At 41.3% G+C, this 22,244-nt stretch overlaps 1 protein-coding gene across 5 annotated transcripts in view; it reads right to left on the reverse strand.

Annotated features, from left to right (window-relative positions):
* Positions 1-22,244, reverse strand: part of LOC125006143 (potassium voltage-gated channel subfamily D member 3-like) — an 82,490-nt gene that overhangs the window by 58,884 nt on the left and 1,362 nt on the right. For all 5 annotated transcript variants that reach the window (XM_047581909.1, XM_047581908.1, XM_047581910.1 and 2 more), the window contains exon 2: positions 21,053-22,223. In XM_047581909.1, coding sequence (XP_047437865.1) covers positions 21,053-22,155 — 1,103 coding nt within the window. In that variant the 5' untranslated portion in view covers positions 22,156-22,223. The remainder of the gene's footprint in view (positions 1-21,052; positions 22,224-22,244) is intronic.

A 22,244-nucleotide genomic window follows, 5' to 3' on the forward strand; every position in this document is an offset into this window, starting at 1 on the left:
AAGGATCCTTCACTTTCTAACAGGGCGTGTGGTTTCACCCAGTGAAGGCCAGATTGTCTAAGAGTGTTATTTATCTAAACACACACACCAGCATGACGTCCATGGTTCACTATGAATGAATTACCCTGATCTCACCCTGAGATCACCGTACGAATAACAGGGACAAAATATAACAGGGACAAAATGCACATGAGAATATAACTCATTTCAGTTTTCTATGAAAAATCTATCAAATAAATAGGTTTGTGTATATAATGCTAACATCCTCATCTTTAGGTGTATTATTTATCACACATGGTGCTACATGAAAAGTGTAGGATTTTCCAAGGTTGTTACAATCCTCAGTGGAACATAAATATCTGTAACTGAGTTCATGGCCATCTGTTCAGTAGCTTTTGAGATGTTCCACTATGCCTCGACAGGATTTCTGTGGGAAGACTGAATATTTGTACAAAACTCAAGACAAATGATCCGTTTGACACTCTTTATTCTGAACCAAGATGCAAGAAGTGTTGCAACGGTGTTTTGAAAAGTAACTAGGTTAGATTACAAGTTACTTCATCGGTTACATTTTGCAGCTGCTGAAATGAAATAAATAAATAAAATAGAATACATGTTTTTATGAAAAATGCAGCATTTCCTGTACAACATACTGCCCGACCAACTGCTTCAACTCTCCCCAACTTACTGGTTTTGCTCCAAAGTCGTGACTTACAGACTTTTAAGTCTCTCTCTTTTTCTTTTTTTTTCCATGGAGGCAAACCTTTGACCCTTTGGCTTTCAAGCTGCGGCCTCTAACTGCTACTATAGTGGTGGTATTTCCACCCTGAAAATGCTCATCTCTCTCCTCCCTCCATTGTTGTTTACATTTGTGTTGCTGCATGGTATTACCCCTGAGTTATCCTCACACTGAAAATGTCATATACATGAGGTTATTCCCTGAGACCCCAACCCTAACCCCAAAAATATATATATATAAAAGGGGAAAAATAGTAAGGCACAGTAACTTGTATAAGTAACTTTAATCTGATTACTGGTTTTGAAATGGCCAAATCGAGCCATCACTGACTGACTGCAGTTCCTCAAATGGCCACTTGAGACTGAGTGAGTCAATCTATTTAGGTCAGTTTGTTAAAATGCCTAACTTTACAGTGGAGATGAGCATATTTAAAGTATGGAACAAAAAAAAAAAAAAAAAACAGCTTTAGTCAATGTAGCTATTGAACCTTAACATCAACATTCATTATAAGGGGTGGATTTTTATGCGACACACCAGTTTAAAATAAAGTTTTTAAGTTCTGCATAATTAAAGGAACAGCATTTTGAGTGATAATGAGCGCCATCAAAGATCCCTAAAACCAGAGTTCAGCTACCCGCCTCAACTCTCGCACTTTTGAATTAATCAGAAATTGGATAGAGTCAGCCACTGCAAAGATGGTGACGGCTGGAGCCGCCACACTGAGCTTCAAAACCGCTCTTCCTTATTTACAGTGAAACCAAGTAGCAGACGATCAACCTGACATACTCACCGCTAAGCTGTTACACAGTTATATGTGTTGACTTCAGCTTTCTGAACTCATCCACACAACTATTAACACTAATTATTTACATTCACGTCTGAGTAAGTAGTTGGTGACCGGAAAGGGTACAACACACACACACACAGCACATGGCCGTCTGAAGGTTTACAAATGTAGACACCAAAAACCTATTTGATATCCTCAAACATCCCTGAGTGTCATCTGCCAAGGACTACGACTGTTAGTCTTCAGTAAGCCTCGACTACATTTTATAAATCCTGTTTTAAATTATTAAAACAAAAACAGGCTCAGATACATCGAGTTCTCCTGAGCCAGGAAATACAAAAAAAAAAAAAAAAAAATCAATAGCGGCAATCACTGTTAGATGTGAGGTGACAGCTCTGTGTGAAAACAAATCTATGCAATCTCCTGAAGAGTTTCATGAAGAATTGACATACAATAATTCACAAGTGTGTGGAATAAATTGAAGCGAAATGGGCTTGTTTGGCACATGCAGAAAGCCATGAGCGGCAGCCACAGCAGCGGGAGCAGCAGGGCAATCTTTATATTTGACCCTTTGCCACTAAGAAGTGCCATCAAATTAAGCCAAAAGTGCAAGTGACATTGGTGCATCATTATGAGCCACTTAGAAACATTCAGGAACCACAGCGGTGTCCAAACAAGCCAATCGAGTACACACCATAACATAATGAGACCAATATTAGGTGTAATGGTCCGGAAAGCAAAAGCCAGACTAATATGGGAGTCACATCATCTCTGCACTAAATTCCAGTTCAATGCAGAATTTCTACATTTTGACAAGACAGAGGTGTGCAGTCAAAGACAGTGGACTCTTAAAGCTTTTAGGTGTTAGGTACGTCTGTTGAACAGCGACTGTGAACCCAATGAAACCAAGGCCATTTTGCTGCTGGTTTCCACTGCTGCGGAAAAGAATAAATCTGTGCTTTAAGTGTTATGCAACCACATCCAGTTGAAAAGAAACAGATGAACCTGAAGTGAAGCTACAGTGAAAAAGTGCTGACCTGGCATCAGCATCACTGACAGCTCAGTCAAGCAGAAGTAGAAGATCAGATTCACAACTGGTTGAGACACTGGACCTTCGGGTTACACTCTTTTTACAATATAAAAATCTAACATGAGATCTTTGTGAGAAAAGAGTGTCTGGTAGTAACAGTGGCTGTGTTGGAAACGGTATAACATCTATGACTGGAATGCTGATTCTGACTAAAAGTAGGAAGTCATGAATGTGAAGGTTCACAGTATGCCAAATATACCCAGATGGCAGAGTGCACTTTTTTTGAGTTTATTGTCGTGCCGCCACCTACTATATCAGAGTGTTTCAAATTGCTACAGCTGCTCTCTATGAGCTATAGGGAAACAGCTGACTGACCATGAGTATGTAAAATTGCTATGCTGTGATTTGTTTTTCATGTACAGTAGATTATTGTATGCAAAAGTAATAATATATTACTTCAGAGTTTGAACTGAACTATTAAGCTAGGTGTACAGCTACTGAAAAATTGACATGAAAAACTATTTCATGCAGAAGAAAACATTTATGATTATTATTGTCAACTGCCAGGTAAATGTTTCCATGGCAACCTTGGTGGTGGTCAGGTGACTGTGACCCTGTTCACACATTGAGGATAACAACCTAAATGCGAACGTGTCCTTGGCCGCACTGAAGCAGTGCCTCCCACCAGTTCATAAGCAGGAGGTGTTTATTTGCATACAGAGCAGAGAAGTATCTGATTACAAGTGGTCGCTCATCGTGAATGTGGAGCTGCGTTCTAAAGCCAGGTCTGACCTCACAAACAGGAGCTGTCAACTTGTGATGGGATCAGCCGAGACACATGTTAACACCAGACGTGAACATGGCATATCATGAAGACTACAGTGATGTTTATTTACTAATAAGAATACACTGACCAGGCATAACATTATGACCACCTTCCTAATATTGTGTAGGTCCTTGTGCCTCCAAAGTAGCTGTGACTCATTAAAAAATGGACATGGTTCTTCTGAGGGTGTCCCGTGGTGTCTGGTAACAGAATATTGTTAGTGGGGGCCTTTGGGTCCTGTGGGTTGAGGGGAGGGGCCTCTGTGGATCATCCCACAGATACTTGATCAGTTTGATATCTAGTGAATTTGGAGGCCAGGTCAACACCTTGTGCTGTTTTTCATATATTTTTTAGTTGTTCCTAAACAATGTTTTGTATGTGTGTGTCTGTGTCAGGCCGCATCCTGCTGTCGCCAAGGAGCGTCATTGCTATGGAGTGGGGGTGTCTGGTCTGGTCTTGGTGGGTGCTACATGTCTAAGTAAAATGTCAGGTCTCCCAAAAGTCTCCCAGCAGAAAATTGAATTGTCACAAGATGGTCAATGTTATTTACTTCACCTGTCAGTGACACAGGCAGTATTTATGATCAAAGCAACCACAACAGGACCAAAGAACCAGCTACTTTGGCCACTGGTCAGTTCAGACTGTAGAATAGTATTTATTAGCCCACTATAACTGTGACACCACTATGTTCTGATATGGTGTGAAGGTGTGAAGCTATTTTATAATATCTCAGTTTTAGCGATAGCACTTAAAGAAAGTTTGATGATCAGCCACCAACATGTTATTTGATATCTCTTGCTATCATGCGTTTAACATTTAATAAGAATGAATAATCCGTCAGGCACTCGGTTCCTTATCCATCATGGTCCTCCTGCTCTGTGAGCCCTAACAGACGTCCATCCGTCGCATGTGATTTGTCACAACCTGCTGTGTTTTAATGTTGGCATCTGATATTCAATTTAATATAGCGCATGGCACATCATTATTCTGCTGCTCAAAGGAGAGCCAATCTGCCGATCCAAGCTGCTTGATTTATTATGGTGCATTCAGGAACGGAGTCAGCTCCTGGAAATCCAAATCTGATATGCGATTTACTTGGTTAATTTACTCCTGAATTTGGTTCCAGTCTGTGATTATACAGTGTTGAACATAAATTATATTTCAGTGGCTTTGAAATGGTTGTCTTAATTTATGCAGGTTACCTAATTTTATTTTATTTTATTCAAAACTTAACTTTATTTATGTTTCATGTTTATGGGTGAAAGTGTGAAAAAAGAAAAAAAGTGTTCCTTAAACTGGCAACCCAAACAGGAATCAGTAGAGGAAAGTAATCTTTGCTGTGGTTGTAAGGGGAAGTGAACAGCTGTCATGGGATTGTATTTTTTCAAAAATCCACTGAATGTGAATTTTATCGCCAGCCTTGACGGTTCAATTGTAATGTGTGCCAGTATTGCTCAAATATGCAGAAACTGCGTGAAGCACACGCTCCCCGTGTTCTCCACTTCACCTCTCTGAGCCGACACACTTCCTCCGCGCAGGTTTGAGGGTTGATAACTAGGTCCAACCCAGTGAGAGAATTCAGCACAGTCAAGGAACAACGGTGAAAAAAGACGCTCAGCTGATGTGCACTCCTGAAAATCGCTTGATGCTGTTCGGTGCCGCTCCTAACGTACACCATTTGGTCTCACCGGTGGGCCACGCTGGGGCACTGCTTTGACTGCCCGTGGGGGATTCTATACCCAACGGGCTTTTCAACTTGACATTTCCAACCATCAAAATGGATTAAATAAACCCTCCAGGCAGAATCCACATGTTTGCTTGGAATTTAAGCCGGTGGCAACATGTTTGACTCTCTGTACTTCATGGTGGTGGCAGTGGAGACCCACAACAAAACTCTGCTCAGTGTGCAACTGCCAATGAAAAACAGCTGAAGCTGTTTCAAATGTGTCCTTCATCAGTTCATTATATTCATTATAGGTTAGACAGAGTAGAAGCATAGCATGAGGAAAGAAGTTGAGGGATGGTTGGTGCTAGGAATCGAAAACAAAGAACCTGTGAACGAATGTGCAGCGGGATAAATGTATTAACACATGAGTTTCTTAATGACGTGTCGACTGTAAGAGCTGGCTCTTTGAAGTGAACGACCGGAGCCGGCTCACGTCACGGGGAGCCGATTAGTCTTTTCTTTCTGTTAAAGCCGAACGTAGCACACAAACCGGAGGGAGGGAGACAGAAACTACCTGTGTTAGAAAGGGTGAGGGAAAGTGAGAGGAAGAAAACAGAGTCTGGACACATTTAAATTTAAATTTGTGACCTGGTAGGGTGGTGGCTAAGATAAGATAATACTTTATTGATCCCCATTGGGGAAATTAGCAATTGATGCCTCACAAGAAGAAGATTCCAGGTTCTGGTGACCGACCTTTTTTGCAGCAGTTCAATGAGGATTTAAATAAAGTTGTTGAAATAATAAACAATGTATTTCCATTAGTAATTCCTTTCACACTATACACATAATTTGGTCATAAATTATTGTAACTTTTGTCAAACTACACAATTACATCAAATGCATATGCAAAATATTGATGGCAGACAATGGAGGGAGTGAGACAGCAGAACGCGGTATTACTACTTTACGTTATTCATACCATCATTCTGACAAACCTCAAACATCCTCACAAAAAAACTCAAAGCCAAATGAAGACTTGACACAAAGAGCCAACCCGAGAGAGACGCCTCTTCTCTATTCATTAACAGCGGCGGCGCATTTCAATTCACCAGCACCTTCATTCAAAACACAATTTGTGAAGAAAGTAACTTTGCTCGTGTGAGAATAATAAGCCAACCAAGAAGCTTCTCATGCCGCAAGGGCACCGAGAGGTCGCCTTAGCTCCGAGGTGTCAGTATAATTGGCATCCAGAGCAGTTGACTCACTTCAAGAGGGACGTGTCATGTTGACGGGGCTATGAACGGAGACGCATTCCTGGCTGACAGAGGATAACGATCTTGAATGGAGCCTTTCATCGAGGTTTTGAGGCTCTTAGAATTGTCATCAAAAAACGCCAGCAACGCTTGTTTATCTGTTTATTTATAAGTGGAATTGCGTCACAGCGATGGAGACTTTGGATTGTGAGAAACACGAGTCAGGGCGTAAGACAAATCTAATGAAACTGGAAACAAAAATAAATAAATACGTTTACCTAAAACCATGTCTACAGATGCTAATGTATTAACTGGTCCAAAGATGTGTTAAGGTCAAACTGGGATCTTCATCAATATTCATTCTTAGACACATCAGTTTCATTCTTCGGTACCTTGGTCGCTGTTCGTTCCATTTTTGCCTTGCAGAGACCCAAAGCAGCAAATTCAGGTCAGGCAGCGAGACTGACATTTTTACATACCTCTCATGACAGCTTTCAACCAGTGCAGCTTTTCAACGTTAATTGTTACATCAGCACGGCCTCATGGACTGTCCAGCTCCAGCTTCAGCTCTGCCAAGAGTTTAAATTCTCTCACAAAACGGTAGCGTAATAGGTACAGTAATAGGCTACTGGGGGAGAGCTGTCAGTTTTCAGCACCCATTATTGTACCACTGCTCTGCCACGTGACATTCACGCATTTTGGTGCTTCACATAATGAAAAAGGTAAATTGACAGTGGGATAGTTGAAAAAGTCAACTGCTGTTCAGTGAATTAACGGCGGCCAGTTAGATTTTCATGGTTTTTGCAAACCACATCTACATTCACACTGAAGGAAGTACTCGCTGGATATGGTTTTAATATTTTTACAGTCTAAGGACGTTCTGAGTCACTCACTCAGTTTCTTATGTGCACACTAATGTTCCAGTATTATTCCAAATATGACAATATTTGGAATTTGATATCGGTCGACTTTGTGAATGCATGTATGTTTACGAGCATTATGAAAGGCCTCCACAGGTTTTCCAGAAGGTTATTTAAGTATATGTTAATTAGAGTCTGCACAGCTGTATGTGAACTGGAATGTAAGTGGATTCTTCATTTTCATTAGCCACGCAGACATCTTAGTTGGATTTCTTTCTTGGATTGAAGGCAAAAAACATTTCAGTCACTGTTGCTGGAGTTTTTTTTTTTTTCAACTTTTATTAGCAGCTGTAAAACAACACACTTCTGCAACTGCAAATATAAAACGGAACAATTTGCAAGTGTTTCCCATCTTTAAACCTACATGCAGCTGTTGGTGAAGGGAACGGTCTGTTTGATATTGAAATGACTCTCTTTATAAGCCTGGGGGACAGAGAGAGGAAGATACTGCTCTCTGCAGTAAATGACACTTAATTATGTGTTGTATTTGATTTACTGTGATTGTGAGTTTTATTCCAGAAAGCAGAAAACAACAAAACAACTTGGACAGAATGAAGATCCTTTTAAAAACCGAATCACAGCTGGACTCGACAAATCATTTCCCTCTATTTATCAAACCACAAACCAAATGAAAAACCATTCAAATGAACAGCAAAAATGTCTCATTACATATTAACTTTAGGTTATTTTTGCGTTAATGAGGCCACTCTAATGCACAGTTGTACTAATAAATGCTTGTCGCTACAAATTGCCACTTAAATAAGGAAACACAGCAACGTTTCCGTCCCTGATGACACAATATAAATGAAACACTCCTCTTTAGCATGAATGTACAGTGTGTGTTCATTATAAAAATAACATGTTGATTGCTTCTGCCGTCCAACGTGAACGCTTCTTGTGGGTGAGGAAGCTCGTATCTTATTTTCAGAATGAATCACAACCAACTATCAATTTTTGTAATGAAGAAAAAAAAAACAGAATTGAAAAAGGAAATCTACTTTAAGTTTAACATGTCGCTGCATGTTTGACATTTAAGGGTGAAATGAAACGGGAGGCATGAGACTGTGTCCTAGAGCTGCATTTTAAGTCAGTAATGGAAAACATAAATAAACATGCCGGTATCATTTATAATATATACGCACCATGGGCTCAGATAGACGACACACACACACACACCCAGGCCGTGAAGCCCTGACTTACATGTCATTTCTTTTAAATTGGAAAAACAATCAGAAGTTTCTTTGGTTCTCTTTTCGGCTTCATTTTATTTTCCAGGTACGCTTCATTAACCTTGACTGTCCTCTCACACTCTCTAACTGTACCACTCCCGTTCCGCCTGCCTGTATCCTCCTTCGCAGCACGTTCAAGGTTATTATCACATTTTCTTTACCTTTTCTCCGAGCCAAACCCTTGCCAGCTGTGTAGTGAGATAAGGGCCGAGCATCTAAAAATAACCCCCTCGTTCTGGGTACAGAGCACGCCGTGTCATTCAAAGTTCGTCTTTATGCCCCGATACAAACATCTCCAGATAGGACGTTGAAAACTGTACTCGATAGCATCACACTTGCCTTTCTCCGCACACTTTGGAATTTGACGTGCACTCATTTCCTTTATGCCACCCTCCTACTACCCTTTCGTCCTTTGATCCGTTCTCTCACCATTTCCTTCCGCGCTCGCATAGTCAGGATGTTTTCATCTCACCGATTTCACGGATTTACATTCCTCTTTTACGCCTTTGTACCTCTTGACTTTTCCTTAACCCCGTTCCTGATCATCCTTCTCCACTTCCACTCACTCGGTTGCCCCCAGCGTGCCTAATTCAATCCCACACATGCCCACTCATTTCAGTTCTTCATGATGCCACTCCAAGGCCACTTGACGAACTGAGGCAGGCAACAGTCTGCTGCTACTCTCTGAAAGGCTGAGATAGCACAGGAAACAAATGGCAAAGACGTGTCATGGACTTTTTCCATTCGTTAAGCAAAAAAAAAAAGAAAAAAGAAAAAAGTACAACTTCGACAAAGAAGACAACCTTAACGTGCTCACAGGTAACTTAATTCCCTTTTATATTTCATCGCGAAAGAGCAACATCCCCAAATAATATTACACAGCAGCCGTCGCTGTATTTGATGTGGAGGATGTGAGCTAATATCTGAGACGCTGGCCGCAGTTTGTTGGTTCAGGAGGATTTTTCATTCAATTTATCCTTGTTATGAAAAAAAAACAAAAAAAAAAAACACCACTGCTGCTGTTTTCATTGACACAATGGCAATTAAGACCTTCATAATAAGTGTTTGCTTGCAAAAAAAAATAAAAAATTGCCCACTGTCTGAGCCCACGTCACGTTCACTGCTATAATAGAGTGGATCTGTGCACAGCGTGCTGGTGTTTACAGTGCAGTCGGTAGTGAATTCAGGGCTTTGTTATTGACAGTCAGCCATTATACCTTACTGGCAACGGGAGAGCCCCAGACAATTAGGGCTGGAAGGAGAAATGGAGATAAAAGAAAAGAAGATGAAAGCACAAAAAAAAAAAAAAAAAAAATTGGGGACCAGCGACGACAGGAGAAAAATAGTGAACAGTTAGTTCGGTCTTTTCAAGCTGGATTGCTCTGAAGATGAATAAAGGACTGTTCAGTGATGCCTAAATTGCCTGTTTTCAGACGAATGGTGTCACGAAAGAATTAACAACATGAATGACGAAACTTCAAAAGTTAGTACAGATGCAGTGTGCGGGCGATGTGAAATATCAGCTGCAAAATCCCTAATTTAGGAAATTCACTTCATTTATTCACTCTCTATATAAAAGAAAGCAACCTCTGGTTTCCTGTGAGTTCTCCGGATCATGATCTAAGACCCGTGGTGGTCAGTTACTGCACATTTTGTGTCATTTGGCCTCATCTATGGAATATCAGAGATTCTGCTTTTATCTGGTGTTGGTCGTCTCATAATTATGAGTATTCAGATTCAGATTCAAAAAAATTGTCCCCAGAGGGCAATTTAAGGCAGTGAGCAGCAAGACATGCAAGAACTAAGTAGTACTAAGTAAGGAACTTTTAAAAAGTAAAAAAATAGAACCACACAAAGTATGTACAAGTAACTATGCCATAAATGTTTAACTATCAAAATCGTCTGTGGAGGGTGTAAACATGACTGGATGATTAAAGTGCAAATGTAAACAGGAATGACTTCTTTTAACTTCTTAGTTGATTTGATGTTTTTCCTTGTCTTGTTTTGCTGTTCTTTTGTCTTCTCTTTTAAACTTCTTCTACTCACCCTCCCTCTTCTTCTACTTTGTGTTCCTTCACTTCTCCTTTGTCTCCTTGGGCGTTTTTCAATATCCGTGTATGTTTCTTTTTGTGTTTGTGTTAAACGTCATTACTTGCCTAAACACTGTTCCAATTCAGAGTACACATCTGACCAAGTAGTCCAAATGTCCAGATTTATCAAGGACACATCACTAGTGTGGACAGTCTGGTGTCCCGTAATGATATTCACAAGCGTAATCAAGTATACTGCGATTCCAAATTACTGAATTACCCTCCTCTCGTCTTACAGAGTTTGTAGTTCACGGTAGAGCTGTGCAGCACTACTCACACCCTGAATCCATTTGAATCCTGTTTCACAAAGTCCCTGTTCCATTCAATGAGTTTTGATATTTTACAATATTTCACCTCTAGTTGTCTAATCTTGGTTGAAACTCCTGTTGTGTTTAGAATCATTCTCAAATCTCGTCGCCAGATTTTGGCCGCAGCAAGATTTCCAAGGAGAGGATGCAGGAGATGGCGTTTATTTTAAAAAATCGATCAGAGGATTTTGGCGATTCGACATCGCATCTTTCAAATCAAGTTTGATTTAAAAAGGAAAATCTGTTTATTTTTTAAAACCCAGCACTACTCCACAGCCAAGCTTGTCAAATCCAGACTAGTAAGTGTGCAAGCCCAAAGCTCACGTATTGGGTTTTGGGTAAAACGTACCTTCTTCTAATTCTTCTTGCCAATCATGGCATGAAGTCCATACAAAAAAAATCTGCTTTTGGAAAGTTACACAAATGACAGACACAAACCTCCTAATGTGACGTCAGACAAGTACAGTAGTTCTGACAAAGTGAATTATAAACGGTATTTCTATAATTTGACTTTGTACATAGAAAAGCTCTTGTAGCAACGTAATTTAATTCTAGTATTCCTGTGTGTGGTATCTGAATGGTCATGAATGCAAACGGCAGAACTCTCACCTCAGCTGTGCACTAGCTTAGCTGCTTTGCTGAGCAGCATTAGAATAAAATCTGAAGACATGTTATGAGGGACAATTTCTTTTGCTGTGATCGCCGCTCCTCTGCACACACTACGGTTCATGCTAAAGCAACACAATTTGATGATTTGCCTGGGGATTTTTACTTATTGGTTTATTATTTTGCACACACGCTGCTTTGCTGTTCTACCCTGGAAAAACAAATGGATAGAAGTATCGATGTAGGTTAAACGCAGTGTGAGTGAAAACACTGCACCTCAGTGTTATCAGCCAATTTCTCTTGTTTACTGCCACCAAATAGAGGTCAGCATGTGAGTGTGCATGTGTGGAATAATGTGTGTGTTTGTGTGTGTGTGTGTGCTGAACGTGTGGTACACCGGAATAAGGCTTTGGTCAGTGTACCACACCAGTAAGAGAAATAGCCAGAGAGTGCAGAGGTGGTTAAGCTTGCCAGACACCACTATCCTTTGCAAGTTTAATTCCTTTTAAATGAGTTTAGGTGTTAAATGAACCCATGTTGGAACTAAATTAAATTTCACAGCTATCATTAGAAAGGTTTCTATTAAAGAAGCCTGTGTTGGGAAATTGGCTCCAAGAGCATCTTGGCCCGATAAAGGTAGGAATATTTCTAATTTCCTACAAGCTGCACTCGTTTTGACCCCAGGGGTTCGGCAAGGCAGCAAAATAGCCCATTAATTCTATCTGAAAGCAGGCTGCCATAGAAAACCACCACAATCTGTAACCTCTGATGATTTGTGCGAAGGAACATTCCCGCTTACAAAGTAGGGAGCACTACATCCCAGCTCTGTTTCAGCTTGGCACAGACATTGTGAATTATTAAGCAAACAATGTACGTCTTTCCAGAATTAATTGGCATTTATGACTTCCTCGCGCGCCATCCAACTCCTGACTTCTCTTAGTATTTATCCATTATTAACTGTAAACACAATGCATCCAGCGCACAACTACTTCGGAAATGGTATGCTAATCCCATTTCTTGCACAAAGAGATACAATGTTTTGATATAATAACATTTAAATAAAACATGTATGCTTTAATAAAATACTGTGTTTCAGTCCCAGTGTGAAAGGCATTGTTCTACCCAGTGTTAATTAATCCCATTATGCATAATCGGGTGCGGAGCTGAGAATGTAGCTAAGAATACTTTTCATCAAAACCAGCCCTGAGATTATGGCTTTTTTTATTGCCACCGAATTCACTGCTGCAAACACGCTCGCTGCAGTCCCACAGTACCGCGGGGAACAGTGGTCAAGTAGAGTATTAACCTCATTTACATTTTAAATTAGTCGCAGGGAGCACAAACTTCACAACAAAGAAATGACAGATTCAGCAAAAAGGCGCCAGCTTCCAAAAGATCAACATTAACACAACAGCAAGATCGATGCACACAATCGAGAGTCTGCACGCACATTTGTCTCTGTATGGGTATGGTAGAAATTAGTATTTTAAAGGAGCCTCTTAACGTTTAGAATGCATGGCAGCACCTGTGTCGAGCTGAAATGGTTTGCAAATTGACAGAGAACTAAATTCCTTTTATGACTGATGCTCCAACAAGGGCTGAACGTTTGCTGGTTCCAACTTGTCAAAAGTGAAGTTTAATATTCCTCTCAGCTAAGTACGTTTGGATCAAACAAGCCACCTGATTAAGTTACTTGTGAGAACTCTTGATGGCCTTTCATGCTCTCGGTTTAATAAATTTGACAGACCTTCAAGTTAAATGTGAAAATATCAATCGAAGCCTTCCTGAAAGAGTCACTTCATGGTCGGGGACCCCCTTATCTGCCGATTCGCTGGCGCCTACCAGAACTGGTGTTGGGGGTTTCAGGTACAGAGACAACTCGGAAGAAACGTTAGTGGGACCTCTGTCACCATGGTTACAGCACAATATAATCCTGGTAAAGGTTAGAGAACATTCATGGTCATGACTCAAAGAAGGAAAAGGGAAAAGGGATGTGAACAGCGGTTCTGCTCCAGCGTTATGTCGAACCAATCGTCCACCTCATCGTCCTTGCTCTGGGGACTTTGCAGCTCTGTAACATCATTACGACACTGTGCCAGCAACGGGGAAGAATCATAACTAGGTGAGCACTATTTGAGTAATAATACATGTCATTATTGTTGAAAGCACTTAAGTTTTTCTTGGTATAGACAGCAGATATAGAATATGTTGGTTTGTATGGCCCTGGTAAACATTTGCTGAAAAGACATTCATGGCTGAACACACTGTTGCAATACAATGTGAGCTTAAAGATTCTCAAAAAGAAAAAAAGAAAAAAAAGGATATAGTTTAAGTAAAAATAATAATTCATTCTCAAGTAACCATTTGAACGTGTGGCTTATGGACAAAACTGAAGCGAACCACAGGAAACCCAGGTTTCTTTTTATTGATCTGCACCGGAGGGCCCATGCGAACCCAGAGCGCAGCTCGTCTGACCTCTCCCGTCCTGCCTTTGGCCCTGTAGGCCCAGTCCACTCCGTCTAATAGAGATGTTGAGCGGAGAACACAGAGGGGAGGCGAGCTAAAAGTCTCTCTGAAGAAAGAAGCAGATTATATATAGCCACTGATTAAGGCAGAGATGGGAACATGACCTACATGCATAACAACATTTTTTCTCACTTTCTGCTACAGAACAAGCCTCCGTCCAGGACCAGGACTCTACAACTGGGAGACTCACTCTAATTATAACGCCAGAGATGGATTTCAATGCACAGCTCATTAATATTTCTCTCATTATTGGGTTAATAATGTTTTTTTTGGAGGCTTGGGAGGACTGGGAGCGCTGGTGCCGTGCCAGAGAACCTTTGCACCTGTCAAGCAGGTAGAGCAGCTCGGCTCTCATCCTTTGTGTCTGGATCATGTATCAGATTATTCTTAAAACTGCAAACTCCCTTTCACACAGAGTGCCTGTGTTCTCAAAATAGCTCTTCCCCTTGGGACACTCGCGGGGGATGAGGGGAGGAAAGGGGGAGACAGTCGGAGGGAGAAAGAGAGAGCGGGGGAGAGATAGGGCTTTCTCCTTCCCCATCAATCTTTTGGATCCTGTCCCACTGATGCCAGCGGCCACGTACTCGCCCGGCTCCAACAGCGCCAGCGTCGGCAGGCAGCCGCGGGGAGCGGACCTCGCTGAGATTCAATCCAGATCCTTTTATCAGCCACCTGAGGTTGATTTAACACCCCTGTTCCTGGACAGTGAGAGCGGCTGATTATACAGCCAGTCAGTCCTCCCCCCCCCTCCTCCTCATCTCCCTCAGCTCCAACCCATTACCCAGAACTGCTGCGCTGAGCTGTCTGGACTCACGCAGACACAGAGAGGACGCAAGGAGGCAGGTCACAGAACCGAGACAAGATCAAAGGCAATAACTGTGTGTGCGTGCGTGCGCAGATGAATCAGCATGTAAATGCGTGCATGGGTTATAGCTCATGTTCATCTTTTGAGGTTATAACTCAAATTCATCTAACAAAGAGTGGCAGGCTCGAGTGTCGCCGCTAAAACTTTAGTGGTTTTCTTTAACTGCAAACTGTAAACTACGTTCATTATTTTCACATCCGACGTATTACCCCAGAGACGACAATGTCACTAGCTATTAGTTGGCTTGTGTATTTTTGTGGGGATTTCACAACATTTTAATGGGGACACGGTTAATTAGATTTCATTGGACTTTAAAGGAGTAACCACGTTATGTTATTGCGAATTAAATCAAATGGTCAATGTCTGAAAGGGCTGAATGGGGAGTTTGAAAGAACTTACAAGGCAAGTTGTGTCTAACAAAAGAAAAGTGTGGGCTCCAGAGAGTTCAGCCTTGAGATGTAAAATCCATATTTATTTTTTGGGTGGGATGGTGCTACTTTGTTAATGCATCCTTTGCAAGCTTCATAGAGAACCACTTTCGGCTAGTGCCAAGGTTTGGTATCATCCACAACTGAGGTGAGAATTTTAAACAGGACGTATCAGGATGTATCTGAATGGGTGTTTCTTACCAAATGCTGGGTCGAAGAGTCATTACGACACCTCATTAGCGCCAACATACCTTCTGATGAAATAGGAAACTGATTTGGAAATGAGCACGGTGAATGTTCGAAGAATGTCATTTTAATCTGCGCTGATTACAAACACACAAACACTTTCCCACACACACACACATACACACAAAACTGTTGAGTTAAACTGGTGCAGAGTGCGTTTTTAATTAAGAGCTATCACGTTAAGAATCCAAACACAAGAGCTCAATGAGAGAGAATTAAAAACAAAAACATAACCATCACAGCATAAGATTAAATGTTTCCCATGTGGCTTTTTATGCGCTTTGACAGACGGGTTACTGGCGACCTCATCACCTCAGCATATGTTCCTTCAGCAGGTGAACAGATCGACATGCGACAGGCAGGAGTGAAACGCTGAGCCTCGCGAAAGGCTGCTGCCTGTTCGCTTGCAGTTGTAATTACACATACATCGGCCCTTTTTACTGCTCACTTAAGAAGCCGGAGGGAGCGTCGGGGCACATACTGCAGCAGCAAAAGCAATCGAACAATTTCGTTAGCAACCGCTAGTTTGCGTTGTATTTGTGTGTACTGATGATTGGACTGAACCGCACGTTACGGGAAAATCCATCTGTTTTGATTGTTTTTGTCAAAGGAGGTTACAGCTGAGTGTGATGCAAACTGTAGAATGACATGCATATCCAATTTAGATTTATGGAGGCCATGAATAGATCAGGGAATAATAGTAAAAAAAAAAAAAATAAAAATAATAAAAAAAAAATGTGTGAATTTAAATTGCTTTTACAATATCATACAAAATCAAGCTTTCCTTTGGATTTTACATCTCTATCCTCATTTATGAGAAAACGGACAAATTTGTCTTCCAAAAACCAACTCTAAACATGACGATGTAATTCAGAAAAACATCTGTTGTAAAATGATTCTGCACTGTGACCTGTTGCAGAAAGATCTAAAGCACTATCTGGCATTATATTAATTCTAATAAACCTGAAGCGCTGTTACCCAAAGAGAAAACATCTCACATATCAGAACTCACAAAGTGATCGTGTGCACTTTGTACACACATCAATTAATAGTTTTCCAGATTGCAAATGGCTGTCCTTGGTTAGAGATGAGGACTACTATTGTCAGAGGCTCTCATTGTTGCCTTCTTTTGTGTGTTGGACATAATAGTTCCACGCTCACACACATTGCTCAGGCTTACCATCTACATAATGATTTCACCTTGGCATTTCTATCCTTTTGTATAAATGATACAAAGGATAACACACACGTAGGTACACACGTACACAAACTCAGTTCGAAGGTAAATGCACACTGTTGAGTGCTTATGCAGCACACGAAATAAATAGAGCTATTCTGGTCCTGACATCCTTACTTGCCTTTTTTATTGGGTTTCCATTTTCTTATTTGAGCCAGTCTCTAATGCACTGACCATAATCTGAGGAATGAAAGCAATCAAAATGCTAAAATAAATATGGCAATGTCACCTTAAATGACAGATGACAGAACGTTTTATGTCTGCACCCATAAGTCACCCTTTAACAGCTGAACATGCTTGGTTGGAAAAATGACGTGCGAGGCAACATTTTCAAGCATCTTGTTAGGAGTGAAGTAAAATGAGGTAAAGCAGCTGATCTGAGCAGATCACTGTAGATGATGAATGTTATAAATAATTTCAGCCTGTGTTTCTGTTTGAAGAGGTGTATCTGTAAAGAAATATCTTAAATTATATTTTATTTGTAATTATGTTTTTTTCTAAAGTTCCCATAATTAAAAGGTTCACAGTTTTTCATAAGAATAGATTTTAAGGCCTGTCACAAACAGAAAGACCACAGTTCTTTAGGTTATTTTATTAAATGTTTTACATCCTGGCCATGCAGGAAGGCCAGTTTTAATCACTGACTGTATCTAAAGACAGACAAATCGTCCACAATTTGATACTTGGTGTCGGCTTTGTCAGCAGTGCCTGACTCCTCCTAACTCCCATCTAATGCAAATATAGGCAAAGGCGTGGAGTGTGAGCATAGACTGTACATAAATATGTCCCCACTCTCTTGCATTGGCCAAACTGACTCTACTTTCCCGAGGATACGGGCAGTGGCATCTTGCATGTTCAGAGCCAGAGTTTACAATGTATGGTCCGAAAGTGGAGCCATGCCGAGGAGCATTATTTCCCTGTTATCGATGACCCACCCACACTTCTGCCAGACTCACTTGCATTTAGCCTGATTAATATTGCTCTCTGCTCTACCTCCATCATTTACAAAGAAACATTGGATTATACACTGCACTTTCTCATTCATTTTGTTCTTGCTCTCACAGTCCTACAGGACCGCTTCATGGGCCGGCTAACATGGCAGCTAGTAGTCATCATGAGGTCACATTTCTATAGATTCAAATAACTAACTAAAACCATATGTTTAATCAGAAGAATTGACATTGAATTGGCAATTGAGTATGCATCAGCATTTTACTACCTAAAATGGGAGAAACTATCCTTGAAATAAAATTATTTGACATGTACTTTGGACTACCATGGAGGAGGTGGAGCTTATGACCGACACTGCAGCCAGACAACAGGGGGAGCTCTACTTGTTTTGGCTTCACTTTTGAGGAGCTGTTCTGTCATCTACCTTTATTTACCGTCCGTGTGAGAGTCTGAGGAGAGTTGAGTGAGTAAGCTGAAGTCTAGGAGACAGTGAGCAATCTGTGTGGACACTTCACACCTGTGTCACCCACCTGAAATGACCACGCCCTAATTATGCAGAGCAGGTGAACTGCATATAAAGTCAACTTCTGTGTATTTATGATGGATGTATAAGTTAGTTAAAGGGTCCAAAAGGATTTTGTACCAGTTTTTGCATGTTAACACTTAAGTCTTTGGGACTTGCTCAGCCAGCCTCAAGCCATTTAAGCAACTGCAGTTTTTGACACTCATTCACTGGCTTTACTCTTCCAGTATTGGCAGTTGCTGCTTGATTAAAATTAAAACTCACTTAACACATGTCTAATACAACTGGCACACTGTCTGCCAAAGTATCAAGGTTATCACTGATCAACAGCAACTGGTGCGCTGTCAGAGTACTCTAGGCTTAGTAGGTAGAAACACTTGTTTTGCCCAGTGGGCAAATTGAAAAAGTGTGAAAATGTCATGCACTGAAAGCTGCATACTGGACGGTTCAGAATAATTAACTGCACTGTTACATCCCTTACAACTTAGTACTGTGGTAGTATCTCCACCTGCCCATTCAGACCCAAAGCAATCAGAACAAGTTATGAGGAAAACAAGACCTCATCCTGTGCATAAACGTAATTCAAAGACAAGAAGACAAATCGAGCAATTATATTCCAAAGTTAATTACTTTAGTTTAAATTCTTTGAGTTGGGTGGATAAAATGGTAACAGAAAAATCGGAATAGTATTTAATCTCTTTATACTGCTAAATTGAGCTATGCTTTCTGAATGACAGAATGTATTCCTTCCTTGTCCCAGTTTACATGCAACAGAGAAAATCGAATAACTGATGGGAACATGTCCTCCTCCTCCACACTAGGTGGCGATATGTGTCTTTTAAGCAGGTTAATACAGCCCCCTTCTCAGATGACCGAATACATCATATAATAAACAAGAGTCATTCATGCAGCAGACTGGCAAACAACAACCAGATGGATAATAGTAAAGCTTTTTTAATCTTGTATGTAATGTGCGCGCTACTTATGGTGCAGATAAGATGCGTGCTCCTCCTCAGGTGGTTCTAGTACGACCGGCTTTCTTGGATGTTATTGTTCTGGGATCATACGCCAGCACAGCAATCATGGAGCATGCACATATGCGTTGTCTAGTTAAAGTCTGATTAAGCGTATACATGCCAGAGAGAATCCATTTTCAATCACATTATCTGGGTGTCTTAATTAAATAAGAAGTTATATTTTAGTCGGAGTAACATATTTACATGCACTTACGCGGAATAATTAGTTTTTTTCCCACATGCATCTTAATACACTAACGTATTGATGAATCATCTAGGACCTTTTATCACTGAAAATCAACAAATATTCACAGGTAGGCTTCAAATTCTTTTATGGAATTAGAAATTGAAAATCTTTTTGTGTTTCGATCAAACAAAAACAAACTGCATACCATCACGAAAAAGTGATGATATTTAAGCTATTGTCTGTCCAGCATGCAGCTGAATGTAAATTCAACTGTGAGATCCGTTGATAATGTTTAGAATATTTAATTTAATTAGATGATTTAATTAATTTGGACTCATTTCATGACTAGAGGACTCTCATGTGCACTTTACAAGAGGAGAACTACACATTTTGACCTCCCTTCCTTGAATTTAAATCATGTTGGAAATGAATGGAAAGCTACAGCCATTACAGAGACTGATGGAGAATTACACCGGGCAAAGGTGTTTTTAATACAAACGGGATTTGTCTGTTGTTTCCAGCTTGAAACGATGAGAGTCGTAGATGAGATATTTTCCTTCCTGTTTTGATAGTCATTTGTTTCACTGAATCGCACAATTATTTTTGTGTCACACGTGTTTTCAAACCATTTCATTCACAGCTTTCTCTACAGAGAGCGCCTGAGCGAAGTAGTGGTTTTTAGGAACTCATAATTATTCTTCAATTCCTCCTTAGTGGAGCCCTCCACTCAGCCTAACTTTGGCAACACTTTCAAGTTCACCTTGCCATTCATGGCACCAAATCTCAGCAAGCTCGGAGGAAAGATTAAGAGCGGAGCGGAATCATAATAAAGGTGACAGAGAAAGTCTCACGGGACACCTTGCCTCCAGGCATACAGAGGAGACATCTCACTTTATAATGCAGTTAAATTATTTCCTCACAAAGCAGTTTTTACTCTGAATGCCTCGGCCATAAACGTGGTGCTCTCTGTGTGGCCCCAATTAGCAGAAAGGAAATCTTTCAGAAACAGATTTTTTTTTTTTTTTTTTTCTTCAGTGAAAACTGAATCTCTGATTTCATTTCTTTTAGTTAATTGGATAATGGTGAACTGGTTGACCAATCTTCACTCTTTGCTTCCAATGTCAACATTATTTACATACATTACCATGTATCTTGTGTCAAGGAATGAGTTGAAATGAAAAAGACAACACAGAAAAAAAAGAGGAAAACTCCCAGCTCAGCTTCAGTAAAATCCTTGGAGCACACAAAACTACGAGCATCCATTCAGAACTCCCATGTATTGTACTGTATGTATTCACCCAATGTCTCCTCATTTGACCAGCGCTAAGTGAGTCAAGCAAAATACAGAGAGTGTTCGTGCTGATAGATAAATGCTACACTCCCCGCCATTACTCACACTGGCAGCCCCAAATAAGCTGTAGCGTACTGAAGTGTGGGGGCAGGCTGTCTTAATGCTCATTTGCAATTCTAAGTTGTTTTCATAAATTATTCAGTATATTAAAGGAATCCACAGGAGTGTGTTTATTGAACTTATAAACTATTGTTTTTGTTCTTCAACAGATACAAATACAGATGTAGCGCATACAAACTTTACAATCTGTAAAATGTCTATTACTCACCCCAGCGTCGTCATGGTGACAATAGTGTACCAGAAGGAAGCTGGGATGCTGGTGAACTTGCTGGAGCTGGAGCCCTTCTCTGCGTAGAACATGACCGTGGCAAAGATGATGATGGCCATAGTGAGCGAGAAGAGGAGGAAGCCCAGCTCTGAAGCGCAACTCTTGAGTGTATAACCCAGGATCCGCAGGCCCTGCGAGTGCCGGGAGAACTTGAAGATGCGAAACACTCGAAACACGCGCAGTGTCACGAAGGCGCCGCTCACGTCCTCATTGTTGGTCATCACCAGGCCGATGTAGTACGGCAAGATGGCCACAACGTCGATGATGCTCATCACGGAGCGCATGAAACGGTAGCGACTCGGTGCAGCGAACAAGCGCATCAGATACTCCACCGTGAATATCATGACGCAGGCGGTGTCCATGCAGAAAAACGCCACCGTGTAGCGCTCGCCACACGGCATGTCTTTCTGGTTGGCGGTGGAACCACAGGGCACCGTCTCCACCACGTTAGTGATGACTGAGATGGCGATAAAGAAACCAGTGACGTAGTAGAAGACCAGGGCCATGGTGGAGGTGTGGGGGTTCTCGAAGGCTCGCCACATGGTCTCTCTGAAATTCATGTTGGGCATCTTCTGGTCCTTGTTCTCCTCCTGGTCATCCTGCAGCCGCTCCAAGTTCTCCCTCTTTCTGTCCTTGTACTCTTCGTAGCAGCAGTCACCAATGATCTCGGGGATGATGCCAAAGAACGTCAGCTCTTCATCGTAGGCTGAGATGCACTCATGACGGGGGTAGTGGAGCTTCCCTGTCCGGTAGAAGTTGAGGATGCTCCTGAAGGCATCAGGGTCCCGATCAAAGAAGTACTCCTTGGTTTCCTCATTGTAAAAGAAATCTTTCTCAGAGCTGCCAAGCAGTGTATCTGGGTATCGGTCCAGAGTGGTTCTCCAGGTCTGAAAACGTCGGCCGCTCACATTGAGGATGATAAGTTCATCTTGTCTCTTGCTGTTGTCTCTTGGTGCAACAGGCATGGGGCAGTTGGCCACAGGCATCCAGCCAATGGCTGCAGCCCTGGCAAAAGGGAGCCAAGCTGCCACTCCTGTCGCCATTGTGAAGCAGATCCTGGGAAAAAGTCTTCCTCACCTCAGACTCGACTGTCCTCAAAATGAACTGGCATCTAAAGGACACGCATCAATAA

This window comes from Mugil cephalus, chromosome 4 (assembly GCF_022458985.1).
Source record: "Mugil cephalus isolate CIBA_MC_2020 chromosome 4, CIBA_Mcephalus_1.1, whole genome shotgun sequence".
Lineage (NCBI taxonomy): Eukaryota > Metazoa > Chordata > Actinopteri > Mugiliformes > Mugilidae > Mugil > Mugil cephalus.